Source organism: Cheilinus undulatus, linkage group 11 (assembly GCF_018320785.1).
Source record: "Cheilinus undulatus linkage group 11, ASM1832078v1, whole genome shotgun sequence".
Taxonomy (NCBI): domain Eukaryota; kingdom Metazoa; phylum Chordata; class Actinopteri; order Labriformes; family Labridae; genus Cheilinus; species Cheilinus undulatus.
In genome coordinates, this window is record NC_054875.1 from 32399824 (window position 1) to 32418490 (window position 18667).

The 18667-nt window shown below is 39.7% G+C and overlaps 1 protein-coding gene across 1 annotated transcript; it reads left to right on the top strand.

Moving 5' to 3' along the window:
* The first annotated feature begins 1231 nt into the window (after positions 1-1231).
* On the top strand, positions 1232-18667 carry prpf6 (PRP6 pre-mRNA processing factor 6 homolog (S. cerevisiae)). Its single transcript, XM_041799471.1, has 21 exons — positions 1232-1444; positions 4634-4796; positions 4913-5031; positions 5158-5236; positions 5325-5501; positions 6567-6695; positions 6911-7005; positions 7121-7277; positions 8358-8520; positions 9261-9379; positions 11220-11438; positions 12486-12608; positions 13973-14094; positions 14278-14416; positions 14524-14643; positions 15551-15727; positions 15876-16009; positions 16861-16952; positions 17558-17672; positions 17855-17981; positions 18143-18667. The coding sequence occupies exons 1-21, from the start codon at positions 1260-1262 to the stop codon at positions 18293-18295; spliced, it is 2907 nt and encodes a 968-aa protein (XP_041655405.1). The 5' UTR covers positions 1232-1259; the 3' UTR covers positions 18296-18667.

An 18667-nucleotide genomic window follows, 5' to 3' on the forward strand; every position in this document is an offset into this window, starting at 1 on the left:
TTAACTTTTGGGAAGTGCATAAAATTTTCCAAAATTTCCATGGAATCTTGGGGGGATGTTTTTAAAGGAATATTTTGTTAGCCTCATAGCATGATTGATTATGTCATATTTTAAGGTTTTCAGAAAAATAATGCACAATGAACCAGCAGCACATATGCAGATATCCCAGTTTGGCCAAAAATGACTTAGGCAATGAGACTATGAGACTATGAGACTGATGATATAGACTTTTTCAGACAGGCACTATTCTTCAAATAATTTTCTGGAATTTTAAAGAAATTTTACAGATTTTTTTTATGTTTGGGGGGTACTTTGTTCAGAAATTTTCCAGAATTTTCCATGGATTTGGAGAATATTTTATTTGATTATAAAATTTGGGGTGGAATTTCCCTCCAAATTTTTGAAAACTTGCTAAAAATGTTCAAGAATTCCCATAGAATTTGGGGGAAATTTTTTTTTTATTGAAATAATTAGGCTTTTTTCAAGATGTTTCACTGAAACATTTTGGGAATGTTTAAGGGTTTTTAAAATTGATATTTAACAAAAGGTGTAAAAAAAAGAATTTTCTGACGAATCAAGGGAAATTTCTTGGAAATTTTAGAAAATAATGATGGGATTTTTTTGTGTGTGTTGTTGAAAACCGATAGTTATTTTAAATGAATTATTCCAAGATGTGAAGAACTTTTAAACATAATTTTCCACAAGAAAAGAAATAATTTTGTTTTTTATTGTGCAGTAAGACAGATCTTTTGTCCTAATAAGCAGACGTATTTTTTTGGTGAAATTTCCTCCTGGTCTAAAAAAAAGGCTTAAACTTAAACTTATCAAGTCCTACTCGTCCCAGGTGGGAGAAACTAAAAATGCATTCCAAACAAAAGCACAGGTCTCAGGAGGATAATCAAATACAAAATTAACAGCTATTTTTATTTTTCGGGATATATCGCCCTCTTGTGGCTGTAATAGAACAATGAAACTAATTGAAAAATATTTAAATACTTAAATATAGGTATTCAATATCACTCCTACAGAACTCATGTAATCTGTACAGTCACTAGGCAATAGACGAAAATGAGACAAACAATTCATCAGTACATTGTTTGCAGGCTCGCGTAAAAATCATCAGGAGATGAAAATACCTGTAGGTCAGTCTGCCCTGAGAGGGGCGCTGTTACAAACACCACAGGGTCACCGTTCGCTGGTTGCGGAAGTGCGACTGTTGTTTATCCGGCAGTTAGGCTCTTCGTCGTGGAGCAGCAACGATGGCGAGTGCAGCCAAACAAGCGCCGAAAATTGTTTCCAAAACGTCTGCGGGAGGCGCCGGGGCGGCGGGGGTTGGCGGTGGGCCCCCGATAATGCCCCTTGCCTCCCCACTCATGGGGAAGAAGAAGAAGCCGTTTCTGGGGATGCCCGCTCCGCTCGGCTACGTCCCGGGTCTGGGCAGAGGGTATGCTAACTCAGCTAGCATGCTTAGTTACCCATAGCTGTTCACATCGGTGATAGTTGTGTAATTAGAAACTAAGCTGCTTGTGTGGAAAGAAATTGGGGGTTGGAAGCGATAACGGTCATCCACGTATGCTATTAATAAGGAAAAATACACAATGAAAGCCGTTTTTAACCTGAAGAAACCCTAAATTATAACGAGGGGAACGTAATGTAAACGTGATAGGTCGTCAGGGGGCAGTAGTGTATGAATAATGAATATATTTTGAACCGTTTTTTGTTTTAGTTACTGCACTAAAATATCTTGTTTATAAAATATCAACAATATATTAAATAGAAAATTAATCACTTTATGTAATCTCCAAAAATAATATTTTTAGTGCAGTGTAACCTAGTCATATCAGTGCTTTCCCTTTCAGTAATACGTCTGTCTATACCCATGCAGTCTTCCTTAGTTTAGTAACTGGCCATGAAAACCTAGAAGCATCCAGCATTTAACAATGCTCCTAACCCTAACCCTATCTGGGAAGACCAGAGCTTTCCTTATTTCGTTCTTCATAATGCATAGGTCAAGTAAAATTCAAAGAGTTGTTTCATACTGTGGTGTTTTTCTGGAAGCTCAAAATAGAAACACTATATGAAATGGTATTCTGCCACCTGATCATTACATTGACAGTGACTGTATTGACATTATATTCAAATACATGTACTTTAATTTGGAGTTGTCCCCCCTTTTTGGCTGTAACAGCCTTTACTTTTTCTGGAAGGCTTTCCACAATATTTATAGTCTTTTTGTGGGAATTTGTGCCCATTCACCCTGTAGAGCATTTATGAGGTCAGGCACTGATGTTGGATGAGAATGCCTGGCTTTCAATCTCTGTGCCAGCTCATCCTAAAAGTGCTCAGTTTGGTTGAGGTCAGGGCTCTGTGCAGGCCAGTTAAGTTCCAGTTTCCTCAAACCATATCTTTATGGTCCTATCTTTGTGCACTGGGGCGCAGTCATGTTGAATAGAAAAGCTCCTACCCCAAACTGTTGCCACAAAGTTAAAGCATAGCATTGTCCAAAATGTCTTGCATTACGATTGTCCTTTAATGAAATATATAAAAAAAGCCCTGAGAAACAACCCCATATCATTATGCCTGATCCATTAAACTTCACAGTAAGCTCAAAGCAGTCAAGCAGGTAATGTTCTCCTGGCATCTGCTAAACCCAGTCTCACCCAACTGACTGCCTAATGGAGAAGGTTGATTTGTAACTCCATAGACTATGTTTCCACTGTCCTGCGTCAGTGTCAGCTTTACACCACTCCATCCAATGCTTGGCGTTAGACTTTGTGATGTGAGTTTTGCATGCAGTTGCACAGCCATGAAAACCCAGTGGAAGTTCGGAACTCTGCAGGTATGGAATCGGCAGAGCGTTGGCAATTTTACGCACCATAGCATTCGTTGACCCCTTCTGTGATATATGTAGTCTTTCATTTTGTGGTTGTGTTTTGTGGTGTTGTTCCTAAACGTTCCCTCTATCTAATGATATTACAGTTGACTGTGGAATATCCATAAGGGATGAAATTTCACAAACCATCTCAGTGCAAAGGCGGCATCCATAATAATTCCACACTTGAAGTCACTGAGCTTTTCAGAATGACCCAATTTGAATCACAAATATTTACAAATGGAGACTGCATGGCTAGGTGTTTGATTTTATAACCTTTGGCAACAGGTCTGAGTGAATCGCCTGAATTCAATAATGAACAGGTGTGGCCAAATACTTTTGTCCATAAAATGTATGTTGCTATATTGAGTTGGGAATATACAAAGAACTGTAAGCCTACAGAAAATTTGAGATCTGAAAGATTTACTAATGGAAACAGGAAATGTTTTCATGCTAATATTGAAGAACATTAGGCAGTAATTTAACCTTGCAAAGCAAATGGATACGCCTGTTTCCGTGTTTCTCACTAGCGAATCCATCTAGCAAAGCTCCCGTCTGAACTGTTTGGGCCTGGTTAGAAAGTGATAGGACCAATCAGCGACAAGGGGCAGTGCTTTTGTGTGCAGCAGAGTTGTGATGTAAGCAAGCACTAGCTAACCTGACACACCAGATGGATGTGTTTCACACATCCATCTGGGATGGCTTTAATAGGAAAGGTTTGGGAAAGGTAGAGGCTTCGAAAAAAACTCGAAGTGTGACTGGATGAACGTTCTGTCTGTCACATCTCTACGGGCCAATCAGAGGCACAAAACACGTGATATAGCCACTATCAAGCTACGCGTATGCAGCTGCCGAGGACTAACGCGAAACATGGCGACTATAGACATGTAAGTACTTGACTTTTGTGGTTTTTGAATAGAAAACAACTCACTGCTGTTCTTAGTTGTTCTTTTAAGGAAGAAATGTCATCAAGTTCTGATAAAACTGGTGCTTTAGCAGCATCCATGCTAATGTCTTCCACCATAATTGCACCATCGTCTTGCTGCTGCTTGTTTATGTCATGACTCTGCCGCGCCCGAAAGAACTGCCCCTCATCCTTGATTGGTCCTGTCACTTTCTAACCGGACCCAAACGGTTCAGATGGGAGCTTTGCAAGTAGTATTCGCCAATGAAAAATGAGGAAACGGGCGTATCCATCTGCTGTGCAAGGTTAAGCACTAACAAGAGGCCGGTGCAATTATGGTGGAAGACATTAGCATGGATGCTGCTAGAGCACCAGTTTTATCATAACTTGACGACATTTCTTCGTCAAAAGAAGAAAAAATAACGGCAGTGAGTTGTTTTCTTTTCAAAAACGACAAGTCGTGTACTGACATGTCTACAGTCGACATGGTTAGTGTTATGTAGTTCTATATGGAGTTTATTCCTCGGTAGCTACGCACGCGCACCTTGGTAGTGGCGATGACATCACGTCTTTTGATGCCCTGATTGGACTGTAAAGATGTGACAGACAGAACATTTATCCAATCACCCCCGAGTTTTGCCCTTTCCCAAACACTGTTTATCGAAGGTTTTCTAGATGGATGTGTGAAACACATCCATGTGGCGTGTCAGGATTTGCAGTAATCAGGATTTCTGAAAAAAACTACTTACAACTACTACTATTTATTTCTGCTTTAAGTGAAAAAAAAGTTATAATATTCATCACAATATTTCTTTCATCTTTTTTTGTATCATTCAAATGATTTAATTTTTTTTTAGTGCAACTGGTTTCACTACCCGATCTGATATCGGTCCTGCCCGTGATGCCAATGATCCAGTGGATGACCGACATGCACCTCCAGGGAAAAGGACAGTTGGGGACCAGATGAAAAAGAACCAGGATGATGATGATGAAGATCTGAACGACACCAACTATGATGAGGTGATATTTTAAATGAGTAGGACTGTTGGCAAGCAGTCAGTGCTTGTTTGGACCTCACAACATGTCTATGATGCCTTTGGGTAACCTAAACGCAATGCTGTGTCGTTTTCTTACAGTTTAACGGATATGCTGGCAGCTTGTTCTCCAGTGGGCCCTATGAGAAGGATGATGAAGAGGCAGATGCTATATATGCAGCACTGGATAAGAGGATGGATGAAAGACGCAAGGAACGAAGGTTGCTGTCATTTGTGATCTTTTTTTGTACCATATCCTCATTTTTTAAACAGTGTTAATTTTTGACATTTTGTGCCTTTGATACTGCTTGTAAGCAAAAATTTAAACGTCATTTATGCTTTTTCAGGGAATTGAGAGAAAAGGAAGAAATTGAAAAATATCGTATGGAAAGACCCAAAATTCAGCAGCAGTTCTCGGATCTAAAGGTACATCACAGCCTTTAATTTTAGTTTGTGCCTTTCTACTTTCACATTTAATATTTAAACAAACATTAAAGCATTTTCCTCTTCACAGAGAAAATTGGCAGAGGTGTCAGAAGAGGAGTGGCTGAGCATCCCTGAGGTGGGAGATGCCAGGAATAAGCGCCAGAGAAATCCACGCTACGAGAAACTCACTCCTGTTCCAGACAGCTTCTTCTCCAAACACTTGCAGACTGGAGAAAACCACACCTCTGTTGATCCTCTGCAAGGGGTGAGTATATTATAGACAAACACCTGTTCACATACTCTATATGTCTGCTTAGACACTGAAGACACAAGGTGTAGTTTCAGCCTGTACCAGCAGAGGTCAGGATGTTCACTGGGAAAAAGCAAATCATCTCAACTGAATAATTCCTTTTTTGTTAATCATGCAATCAAAACAGAGAATAGAGAAAACAAAGTGTAAAGAAAGAGCTACACAGCTGCACAGAATCTGCACACTGTGAACTTTGTTGTACAAACGGAATTGTGTTCTGTATGTTTAAAATCAGCAGATACACCTTGTTCTTAACCTTGCAAAGCAGATGGATATGCCCGTTTCCTTGTTTTTCACTGGCGAATCCATCTTGTTAAGCTCCCGTCTAAACCGTTTGGGCCCGGTTAGCCAATGACAGGACCAATCAGTGACAAGGGGCAGTACATTCAGGCACGGCAGTGTCGTGACATAAACAAGCAGCAGCAAGAGCTGGTGCAGTTATGGAGGAAGAGATTAGTGAGGATGCTGCTAAAGCACCAGTTTTATCAGAACTTGATGACATGTCTTCATGAAAAGAAGAACAAAGATCAGCAGTGAGTTGTTTTCTTTTCAAAAATGACAAAAGTCGAGTACTAACATGTCTATAGTCGCCATGTTTCGCGTTAATCCTTGGTAGCTGCGCAAGCGCCGCTCGATAGCTGTTACATCACGTGTTTTGTTGCTCTGTTTGGGCCGTAGAGATGTGACAGACAGAATGTTCATCCAATCACACTCCGAGTTTTTTCAAATCCTCTACCTTTTCTCAAATGTTTCCTTTTGAAGCTTTCCCAGATGGACGTGTGAAACATATCCATCTGGCGTGTCAGGTTACCTTGTTCTAACATATGCTACACTGTTACTTTGAATTTTAATCTTGCAGCATGGGTCAGGGTTGTTCACTCTTCTCAGGTTTCCTTTACAATGACCAGAAATGTGTCACTTGATCCATGCACGTGTTTGATAAGCCTTTTAACCATGCTATAACACATTCTCAAGAGTCTAATGTGCTTCTCCGTTACTGCGCTGTCTTCTTCCTGTTAGCTGGGAGGTCTGAACACACCTTACCCAGGTAGCATGACCCCAGGCCTGATGACACCAGGGACGGGAGAGCTGGACATGAGGAAAATCGGCCAGGCCAGGAACACGCTGATGGATATGAGGCTCAGTCAGGTAATTAATTATTAATAGCCATGGCTAGATGTCTTTTATACATTGCATCGGTTGCACTGTAATTAAATGCAGCAATGCTTATGTATTGTCCCTGATAAATAAATGGATACATAAATAAATAAATAGTCAACCCTATCATTCATATACAGCCATTGTTAGCCCTTTATACAAGAATTGTCGTTTATTCTTATCCATGTCTGTGTTTCCTCTTCCAGGTGTCTGACTCTGTGAGTGGACAGACAGTGGTGGACCCCAAGGGTTACCTGACAGATCTCAACTCAATGATCCCAACACATGGAGGAGATATCAGGTAGAGACCTTGTAGGAGAAAAATTAAGGTCATAGGTGTTTTATGTGTGGACTAACTTGAATTTGGTTTGACTGTTTTTTCTTTCTTTCTTTTTTTTTTTTTAATCTTTGTTCAGTGACATTAAGAAGGCTCGTCTGCTACTGAAATCAGTGAGGGAGACCAATCCTCATCACCCACCTGCCTGGATTGCTTCTGCCAGGCTGGAGGAGGTGACAGGAAAACTTCAGGTGGCCAGAAACCTGATCATGAAAGGCACAGAGATGTGTGCTAAGGTGAAGTATAAATGGCACAGCTATATCTATTAAAGGCCTTAGCTTTGCACATTGGGAAGTTCTGTGGTGCCAGCCATGTTGTGCCATAGCATGTGAGGATATATGTGCTAGTATATGTGTGTGCACATTGTTTGCAAAATTATTAGAACATCATTTACAGGAGTTCTTCAGCACTTTTAAAGCATCTTTACACACAGGCAGTGGTGTTGCAGATGGAAATGGACACATACTCTCAAGGCATTTATTATAAAAGTGTGCTCACAATGCACTAATTAAAGCAATATCCTAGCCATCTTTTATTACTCTGGGATACAATATCACCATTCCTACTGAGTAGCCACTGAGGAGTTGGACAGTAAAATCTGATCTTTCCTTGTCGGCTAGGACAACAAGAAAATAGATCTCCAATCAGGTTGATCAGGTACAGCCTAACCTCTATAGTAAAATGAAATAAATAGCTGAATTGATTGTGTTAATTCAACCCGTATAGAGTCAAATTCAATTCCTCACTACATATAGATCAATTACACATTTGAAAGTATTAAGTATTTTACAGAATGACAGAGCTGCTGTATTTCTTGAAAATCTGTGGCAAGGTGGGCCCCCTTTAGCAAGAACACAATAGAGAGTCAACCTCATAGCAAGGCAGCTCACACTGATGAAGAATAAGCACTATGTGTCCTTTAAGAACACCTGAAGTCACCAGCGGGAAGTCTGCCTCGGTGGATAATTCACCCATGGTGCAAATGTGTCTCACATCAAAAACAACAATCAATCAAAAACATGATCAAAGGAATCCAAGCAAGGATCACTGTATAACAGGCAACATTCAAACACAACTAAACACATATACAACACACCTGAACACCCTGCCAAGGGCATGGGGAACTTTGCCCACACATCCCACAGATTTGAAATTGCACTCAAAAAGGTACAAGGTACCCAAAACACCACTCAGTTACAATAATTTGAGTAAATGTATTTAGTTACTTTCCATCTGTGGATAACTGACCTTTTTAGTTAAGTTACAGCAAAGCAATGCCCTCCTGTTGGTACAAGCATTTCTTTTTTGCCCACCAGAGTGAGGATGTGTGGTTGGAGGCAGCCAGGCTCCAGCCCGGTGACACGGCTAAAGCAGTTGTAGCCCAGGCCGTTCGCCACCTGCCACAGTCTGTGCGCATCTACATCAGAGCTGCAGAGCTGGAGACGGACATCAGGGCCAAGAAACGTGTCCTCAGGAAGGGTAAAAATAAGCAGTTTTCCTTTGTTTATTAAACTTGTATTCCTGTATCCTTTGTATGCATAACCTCACATTGTGTTAAAGCAATAATTTGGTTCTTGTTGTTACATTGTTATTAGGAGTGTTTTGCCAGCAAGGTTTAACATATAAATGTTTAAATGAATATGCCACAGTTTTTCTCCAGAAGGAATTTCATAATGGTTATGTTTGGCAGCTGTTGTTCTGGCTTCATATCAAGTCCAAGCACTGTATTTCAACCATCATGTCAATGCCCTAAGCCACGCACACACACACACACACACACACACACACACACAGATGCACTCACACATGGATATTTCCCAGCAGCATACCCCGCTGACAGAGATGGATGGGAAGCTTCCTCTTTGGAAGAGCTCTCTCTGCCTCTACATGTTCAGCTGCGCTACTTTTCTCCATTTTCATAAACACAACACTTTGCCTTCCCACCCAGAAACTTATGAGCCCTTCTGTAATTGCAGGATAAGCTGTTTGTTTTCATTAGAGGAATGTTTACTGAAAACTTAAGTGTCTCCTTCTCAGTTTTTGCCACTTGTATGAACTGTTGCCAGAATAAATATTTAGGTTATAGTTTGTTTCATGTCTTAAAGGTTTGACCCTTTTTTGAAAAAGGGATGCAAAAGTTAAGATTTTTGTGACATTTACCAGCTGACACTGTATTAATGTAAAATTCCTCACAGCATTGTAATTGTTATTTTTGTTAGCCCTGGAGAATGTTTCCAAATCAGTCAGACTGTGGAAGACAGCTGTGGAGCTGGAGGAGCCAGAAGATGCCAGGATCATGCTGAGCAGAGCTGTGGAGTGTTGCCCTACCAGCGTGGAGGTACTTTTCTCACTTTTTGAACAGGCTCAGTCATGGTACATAAGATTAACAGGATTTCACACTGCAAGTGTACATGTCTTGATATTGGAACTCACTTGTCTATTTCTAATGGAAAACAACAGCCTATACATCATTTCAGTGCCTTCCTTGCCGTGGCTTGCAGTCACCGCATGCTATGTGTAATGAAGCTGCTGGCAATAAATTTGAATGAGGGCAAATTGGTTAACAGCCTAGCAGTACCTCTTTAACAGCTTTCCTCCCTCATTTTGTCATAAACATGACTTTAAAAGATTGTGGCGATGTACTATTTAGAAAATAAATCCTGTGCAGTATGGTCTAAATAGTGATCAAATTTAAAAATGACAAGTTATGAGGGAGTTGTGATGAGACGCAAGTGGACAAGACAGTTGTAAGAGCTGACTCTTTTTCTGAACGATGGGTGCCAGCTTCCATTTAGGAGGCAGGTTCCTTTTTTTATATTTTGTTGTTGTTTTACAGGTATAAAAAGCGTGAAAAGGTACCACAATAAAAGCTGTTTTGAAGCCAAAAGACCAGCTCTTATTAGTGAGCTGAAACACATAATCCAGACCTTGAAAAAGAGCTGCACCTTCTCTTGCTCTGTGAGAGGCCGGGCAGACATGGATAAAGCCATGCTTTTCTTTAGTTGCAGATTACTGCAGACATGTCAGTTGACAAGGTGGTCTTTGATGCAGTACAATGAGATTATCAAATCATTTTCAGTACACAAGGATTGATTAAAGCTTTGGTGTCTGAATACCGTAAACTGATATAAATCCCTGTCAGTGCAATGTCTAAAGTCGATAAATCAATTAAGCCAAGGTTAAGGCTTTTAAAAAGTATCAGAAAGTCTTAAAAGCAAAGGTGAATTATCTTAATTTTAGTATTCATTTTATAGCCTATTCATTTAAGAGGTTTCAGGCTAGTATTTCTGCTTTTGTTTTTTTATATTTGGATTTATTCACATGATTTTTTTAGTAACCCCATCAGATCTGACCTTAATTCTTCACAGACTTATGTGAGGAAATTATTGAAATTAATACAACTCAGATATTGTGACAAGGGATGCATGGTATTATCAGGCATGATATCGTTATTGACAGATATTAGCTTGAAAGGAAACTATGAAGATCTGCAGATATGAACATTTCTGCTGATATTTACTACCAATGTTTTGCCTACATAAATCTGCCCATATCAGCCAGAAATACTTGCTTGACACACAAATAAGATAGTGGAGTTTTAGACTGGACCAACAGTTCTATGTCAGCTAAAGTCTTTTTCTCTATTCATCATCATTCCTTACGCTTTAAAGTGTGTTTTAAGGACTGAAGTTTATTAATTTGTCAAAGTTTGAATTGAGCATTTTAATCGATATCGATATCAGTATTGGCAACATCCAAAATAATTTTGTAAATATCTGCATATTAAATATCTTTTTAGTTTTATCCACAGTGTGAATAGGTAGTTCCAGATTGTAGTGTAACTACTATTAGGACACTTAAGTGAAAAATAACACCTTCGATTCATCTACTTAATGGTATCAGGTTCTTTTTTCCTCACAGTCTTCTATCAACGCGTTTTAAGAAAGCTTAATTTGCGTACTACACAGTACTACTGAAATATTTATTTCTTTTTGTCATATTGTTGTCTTACTATCAGCACAAAACATATACGTAGCCGTTGTTAGTGTAATTGGCAAAGAATTGAAGATGTAATGGGCATGATGAGGGTTTTTTAAAAAAAAGTCTTCAACAGTATTAAACCTAATGTCAAATTTTCTGTATAAACCCTTTAGTAACATTTTGCCCTCCCTTTCCAGCTATGGCTGGCTCTGGCCCGTTTAGAGACATACGAGAATGCCCGCCGAGTCCTGAACAAAGCTCGAGAGAACATCCCCACAGACCGCCATATCTGGATCACGGCCGCCAAGTTGGAGGAGGCAAACGGCAACACTCAGATGGTGGATAAGATCATTGACAGAGCCATCACTTCTCTGCGTGCCAATGGTGTAGAGATCAACAGAGAGCAGTGGATACAGGTGAGCGTCTGTGGTTTATGGTTACTCTTAGACAAAAGGGAAGAGTGTGGCATTTTTAATGTTTATGGCAGATGGAAGCATGGAATGACTCATTTTAAACAGAAAAAGACTCTGATAGCTTTTTATTGTTTAGAAGTTGCATCTCCACAAAATCACGGTGAGTTATTAAGTAGGACTGTGAACTAGATCCAGGGAACTCAGTTTACCTGTCTGTCCCCTATTATTGCCATCCGTCCTCTGACAGAGTAAACTTCCTGCGGAGAGGGACATCTCCTTCGATTTTCCAGAGTGCATGTGACAAAACTCGTTAACTTATTGATGTTTTTGTGCTGTAAGTAAAACACCAGTGATGTTTATATATGGTATATCAAAATTGATCAAATCTTTTCCTGCTGGATAATAAAAATCTGTTTAAACCTGTAAATTGTAAATCAAAACATGAAAGATTGTGCTATTAAACCTGGAGGCTAAGACTGTAGTATCTGCGTCATGAAGTTAGTCATCTTTGATAGTGTGCCAGACTTATTTGGCAATGCTGCACTCTACCAGTTAGTCCTTGTGCCGCTAGATACCAGCCAGCACTATGACTGACGTTTTGTTTAGCATATTTTACAAGTCTTTTTTTGCAATTATAAGGCTTCAATGCAGTCCTGTACATGTCATTTTCGGTCTTTAACTATCCAGCTAATCCCACCTCTGGATTATTATGAGTCTTTGAGGAGGTTTGTCAAGCCCATTTACCAGTACAGTCATTTGAACATCAAAAACTTGATGTTGAAAGAAAAGATTTGGCTCTTCTCTTTGGAATACCTTTGTGTTGATCAGCACCCAAGCTTGTCTTTATTGTGCCAAAAGAAGTCTCGTACTGAAATGACCTTTCATAGTAGAGTAAAGCCTAAATGCTTGATTGCTTTAAGTAACCCATGCTTGTTTCAGGATGTCTGGTCTCAGTGATAGAAGACATCTTTTTCTCTACAGTTCCAGTGTGTACTAGAAAGGCTCTCTTGCTTTCTCCTTCTGTGTGTCACCCACATCTTTTCTCTGCAGGATGCAGAGGAGTGTGACAAAGCGGGTAGTGTTGCTACCTGTCAGGCTGTGATAAGGGCCGTCATAGGAATTGGAATTGAAGAGGAGGACCGCAAACACACCTGGATGGAGGATGCCGATAGTGTAAGTACTGATGTTTATGTTTAATTTACACAGAACACATTCAGACAGATGTTTTGCTGCATCTTATACACGGGTGCGACCAATATAAAAGTGTAAAATGAAACATGCGCTGTCATGACAGCAAGTGCAGCCTCCGTTATAGCCCTATGTTTGAAATTAGCTGCAGTTCATCGTGTATTGAAAGATGCCGCTTGGCAAAACGTGCTAGGATACATTGCAAGTCAGATCAGGCCAGTGGTGCCACTTTTCAACATCTTTTCTCCCTCTGTTGCCCCCTGGTGGGCAAGAAAAGCTTCCAGCTGCTCAATATGTTAAGAAGTTGATGGTCTTGGTTGCCAGCTATGTCTTTTAAGTAGTTTTTGGAAGTAAAGAAGGATGTTTAACTGGTTGGACTAACAGATGAGGGGAAAAGCCGAGATTATCTTTCTACAGAACACCATAGGAGACAGAAAACCTAGAGAGAAGTAGTGGATTATCCTGTTAGATGCTCTGCTGTTGCTTTTGGGATCAATACAATAGCTCCAAAAGACTTATTATCCAGACATCAAATATTGTGTGAACTTATTCAAAATATGATTTTCTTTAAGCCTGTATTTCAGTGCCAGATCACTGACTGTATTTGGACAGTGAACCTGATGCAATCGTTTAACATTTAGCATATGTGATCAAATTGGCTTTCACCTTCACTTTGATGAAGAATTTCTTGCTGTTCACTTCCCAAATGCCAGACTTTGGCTTTGACTTTTCACATTTTTGTGATTAAAGTAGTTTCCTGGGTGCTGTGTAAGGGTTCAAAGTGACAAAAACCTGCAGTTTAAATCTTTGTTTTTGTGCAGTTGTTAGGTGATGTTCACATCTGTCATTCTAAATAAATTGAGAATAAAAATGCCACATTCTGCAGCACCACACAGAGGAGCAGTTCCCACTGTTGTAAGCTTCCTTTTGCCCTCTTGGCCTGCGTGTGGTCACATGACTAAAAACTATGAATAGAATAATAATGATAAAAATAATAGAATAATCCTGCATTCAAAGAAAACAGTGTTTTACTCCTATAACATAAACCTTGAGAAGTACTGGTTTGATTTGACCCATACTTCACAACTGTCATGCAGCCTGAGAGCTCAACTACCGTACTGGTAGGATTGTAAACACTAAACAGTGAAAACATTTGGTAATAACAGAACTACACAGCTGCACAGAAACTGCTGTTTTTTCCTAGCTGAATGTGATAATAATTGTCATGCAGGATGACGTTTCTTACCTTTTCCCTCTGACAAACGCTCCCAAAAAACCTTGCATCTTATGTACCATGTGGCTTATATTTTGGATTTTAGAGTAATTTAGATCCTTGTGTTGTTTTTCAGTGTGTGGCCCATGGAGCGTTGGAGTGTGCCAGAGCTATTTACGCCCATGCTCTGCAGGTGTTTCCAAGCAAGAAAAGTGTCTGGCTTCGAGCTGCCTACTTTGAGAAAAATCATGGCACTAGGTGACCAAATTTGGATTTTAAACTTTTCAAAAAAGCAGTACTTTGCATTTTTATGTGTAATTTTTAGTTAATCATCTTGTCTGCCTTTAACTTTGGGTTCTTTTGCTTTTTTCCTCTTGTTTGCTTTATGATCTGGGCTTTCCACCTCCATTTCTTTTCCACATATTACACCACATCTCTCAGGGAGTCTTTGGAGGCCCTGCTCCAGAGAGCCGTGGCTCACTGTCCCAAAGCAGAGGTCCTGTGGCTGATGGGGGCCAAGTCCAAATGGCTGGCTGAGGATGTGCCTGCAGCAAGAAGTATTCTTGCTTTGGCCTTCCAGGTGAAGATGACGTCTCTCAAAAGTTGACTTTTATATGCAGTGTATTTCTCCACCTCTTAATCCTCATACACCCTGTCTGGTCCATTATTCTATACTTCCCTCTTTAGGCCAACCCAAACAGTGAAGAGATCTGGTTGGCTGCTGTCAAGCTGGAGTCTGAGAACAATGAGTACGAGAGAGCCCGTCGACTGCTAGCCAAAGCCCGTAGTAGTGCTCCAACAGCCAGGGTGAGTTATAATTGAGAACGTGAAACAGACTGTCATGAAAATCCATTAATAAAACAGAATACAGATGTGCACAAATCCATTGCTCTCTGAGATAGAAGTTGAAAACTGGTTTCTCTCGATTTGATGAGTTGTTTCTTCTGTCAGAACTTAAGAAATCCCTAGAATGTGATATATTTGTAATGCACTGCAAACTGGAAAGAGAAACTCAAAAAGAAGAGTAATGAAATAAAGACATATTTCCCTAAGTTAATGGGGTGCTCGTTGAAAAGAGGGTAAAGTTGTATTTATTTAAATTGTCTTGTTCTTTTACTCTTACACTCTCCTTCCCTGACCCTTTGTACGGAAACACACATTTTAGTTTTCATTATGTAATGCTGGTATGAATAAAGCTTTGACTCATGTCTCAGGGTTGGTTAGTTTTTAACAGCAAAGTAATAGTGCATTGTACTTGAATGATCTTCTACTGACATGCAGTTTTTGTCAAGTTCAGGCTTGCGTGTTTTCTACACCTTTTAAAAACTTCTCTGTAGTAAGTTTGATAGATGTTGCCAGCAGTGCTCTTAAACTATCACTGTTTCTTTTAGGCCTCATTTCCCTTTGTTATCTCTTTTGTACTGGCTGATGGATGTGATGATTAGAGTTTGTTATTGCTATTGATTTACTGATTGTTCAAACTGATAAGACAATTTTATGTCATTTATAAAGCAGTTGGTACGTGTGCCGTGCACTTGAATGTCGGATGCATGTCCAACATTCAAATGCATGTCTGATGCATTTGAAAGCTACTGAGGTATCTGTGTTGCAATATTTCTGTTTTAACATGTGATATGCTAAAAAACAGTGGATATATCTCTTATGTGTCTGTTTAAAAACATCTATGGCATATCTGTGATTATAACCTCTACAGGTGTTTATGAAGTCAGTGAAGCTGGAGTGGGTGTTGGGAAACATAGAAGCTGCACAGGAGTTGTGCACAGAAGCCCTGAAACACTACGAGGACTTCCCCAAACTGTGGATGATGAGAGGCCAGATAGAAGAGCAATGTGAAAACATGGACAAGGCCAGAGAGGCCTACAACCAAGGGGTGAGTCCAGGACACACTTGTGATTAGGTGTTGTCATGGCAATAAAAGCAAGATGCTCAGGGAGCTTGAGCTTTGTTCATACGGTATGTGTGCTAGATTAAAATGAGTTTCCTGATAATTGTCACTAAATAGTTTTTGTTTGCTCTAGTTGAAAAAGTGTCCCCACTCGGTGCCTCTGTGGTTGCTGCTGTCTCGTCTGGAGGAGAGAGTGGGACAGCTGACCAGAGCCAGAGCGATCCTGGAGAAAGCAAGACTGAAGAACCCCCAGTCCCCTGAACTATGGTGGGTAAATAGACAACAGAGTGAGATTGTTTACAGAAAAAGTCCGCTGCTGCATGTCCCATTTGATACATCGATTCGATCGGGTCCTGTCTCAGATTAGATTCATAGAAAAAAAAGAAAAGAAACTACAAATGTACTAATTAGCTAAATTGCACATTAAAAGGCCCCGGAGTATAAAGGACTATGATTGAGCAGAAATAACTATTCAAGTCCATGTGTATGAAAATGCACCAAAAAACAATTTTAGACAGAAAAAAGAGGCCAAAACACTTGATCATAGTTATGAAATATTGCAGAAAAAGTACATATTGCGCTGGGGTTATCAGAGAACTTAAAAGTCAATAAAAATGTTAGGTACTTAAAATGTTATATAGCAACATGTTTTAAGACAAATTCCCATTGTAATGTTACTAATGAAAGGTAAATCAAATAAAATGATACTGGAATAGACAGAGGTTGCTGTCGTATTTGTTAAACAGATTGTTTTTTATTAAACACCAAAACTTTTCAGAAATTAAACTATCAAAACTCTTTTACCTGTACCTGCAAAAAATCTGTGCATAAAATTGTCTCATTGATTGTAGGCTCCTACATCAAATCAAATCAGATTTGTATTGTGATAGATTTTGTGATACCAGAAAATGTCCAAAATGATGTCCAAACTATCAATATCATAACGTGATGAAACATGTGGTTGACACCCCAAATGATCCCATGCTGTATTTACTTTAATAACACATATTAGAAATGTTTTCTCTGTAAAGATTAAATATGAACGTGCAATCTGAATGAAAACACACCAAGTACACTTTTCTTGCCTCCCAATTTATGTGTGCTATCGAAATTAACAGGTTGGAGTCGGTCCGACTGGAGTTCAGGGCTGGTCTGAAGAACATATCCAACACATTGATGGCCAAAGCTCTTCAGGAGTGTCCCAATTCAGGTGAGAATACACTGTTCTTACAGTTTTTCTTTTTTTTCTTAACTTGGAAGTGAAGAATCCTGTTTTACTTAGTATAAATGGATGCAACAATGGGGTGTATGAGGGCCTTGTAGGACTAATAATTCTCTGGGCTTGTAGACTAAAAATGATGCCCTTTTTAATTAAATAGGAAGCTTAAGTCAAAATACTAGGACTAATTAACTGTGGTGTCAGTTTCAGGTCAATTAGCTCTTAATTGGGTGCTGATTTAGCTCAGCTGGAAGAGTAGGCACCTCTAAACAGAGGCTAGAGTCCTTGATGCACTGGTCATGGGATTGATTTACAGTCCTGCTGTTGTTTGATGCATGTCTGCTGCCACTCTCTCTCCCCATATTTCCTGTCTCTTCAGCTGTTCTATCAAAATAAGGACAAAATGCCCCAAAACAATCTTTGAAATACTAAAAAAAAGCTCTTCATTCTAAATGATTAATCCTTAGAGTTATGAGTGAGTCATGTAAGTTGCAGGTTACAAGTTTAGAGCAGTGTTTTGTGTCATTGCTGCATGTACAGTATGTCAATAAACTTGAATGCACAGCTTCCTCTCACTCCTCTCTCCTTCCTGGTAGGTATCCTGTGGGCAGAGGCAGTGTTTTTGGAGGCCAGGCCCCAGAGGAAGACTAAAAGCGTGGATGCTTTGAAGAAGTGTGAACATGATCCTCATGTGTTGCTCGCTGTTGCCAAGTATGAATGCACCTTTTTCAGTGGCTTACATTATGACTTAGTGTTAAGTTTTGTTCTTGATGCAAATCTTGGCTTTATTCTATTTTTTCTCACACCAAATATGTGGTTGTACAATAAATTTCACTAACTTTCATGCAGGATACTCACATGTACAGTAATTTTAATTCTGATATTTAATTTAGGTTGTTTTGGAGCGAGCGTAAAATCACCAAAGCGAGAGAGTGGTTCCTCAGAACAGTCAAAATTGAGCCAGACCTTGGTGATGCCTGGGCTCTCTTCTACAAGTTTGAGCTGCAGCATGGTACAGAGGTAAGGCTCTTACTAGCATCATTTCATGTCTGGTTATCAAACCAAAGTTTCAGTAATGATGCATTGGGGGATCAAAGTGTTAGTAAGATGTCTTATTATTCCTCATGACTCACACATGCATTGCATTATGGTTTTTAACATTGCTGTTCTGCATCCATTAGGAACAGCAGGAAGAGGTGCGCAAGCGGTGTGAGAATGCTGAACCTCGCCATGGGGAGCTGTGGTGTGCCGAGTCCAAACACGTCTTGAACTGGCAGAAGAAGACAGGAGAGATCTTAGCGGGGGTAGCCAGCAAGATTAAGAACACCTTTTAAGACTTTGGAAGTTTGGTTCGAAATTGCTGGAGAGTTCTGGCAAGTCACCAGCCATGGATTATGCTCTGCTGTTCATGAACAGTGGGCCAGCCGTGGCAGATACAAACTTCTTTCTCTTGTTTTATGTATGAACGGTCTATAATTTTTGTACATAACAACAGAAAAGGATGTCATGTTGAAGTGAAAACAAATCTTTACAAATTAATAGTTTAGTACAAATATCAAACCGTGAATTACCATTGCTGTTATAATGCACTGTTTTTTGTTTTGTTGATCAGAAAGCCCTCAGATGGATTGAGGTCCGAGCTTTGATTCAGACTAGAAATTCATATTGATGTATTTTGCCAGAGATAAACTTGCTGTTTCACCTTC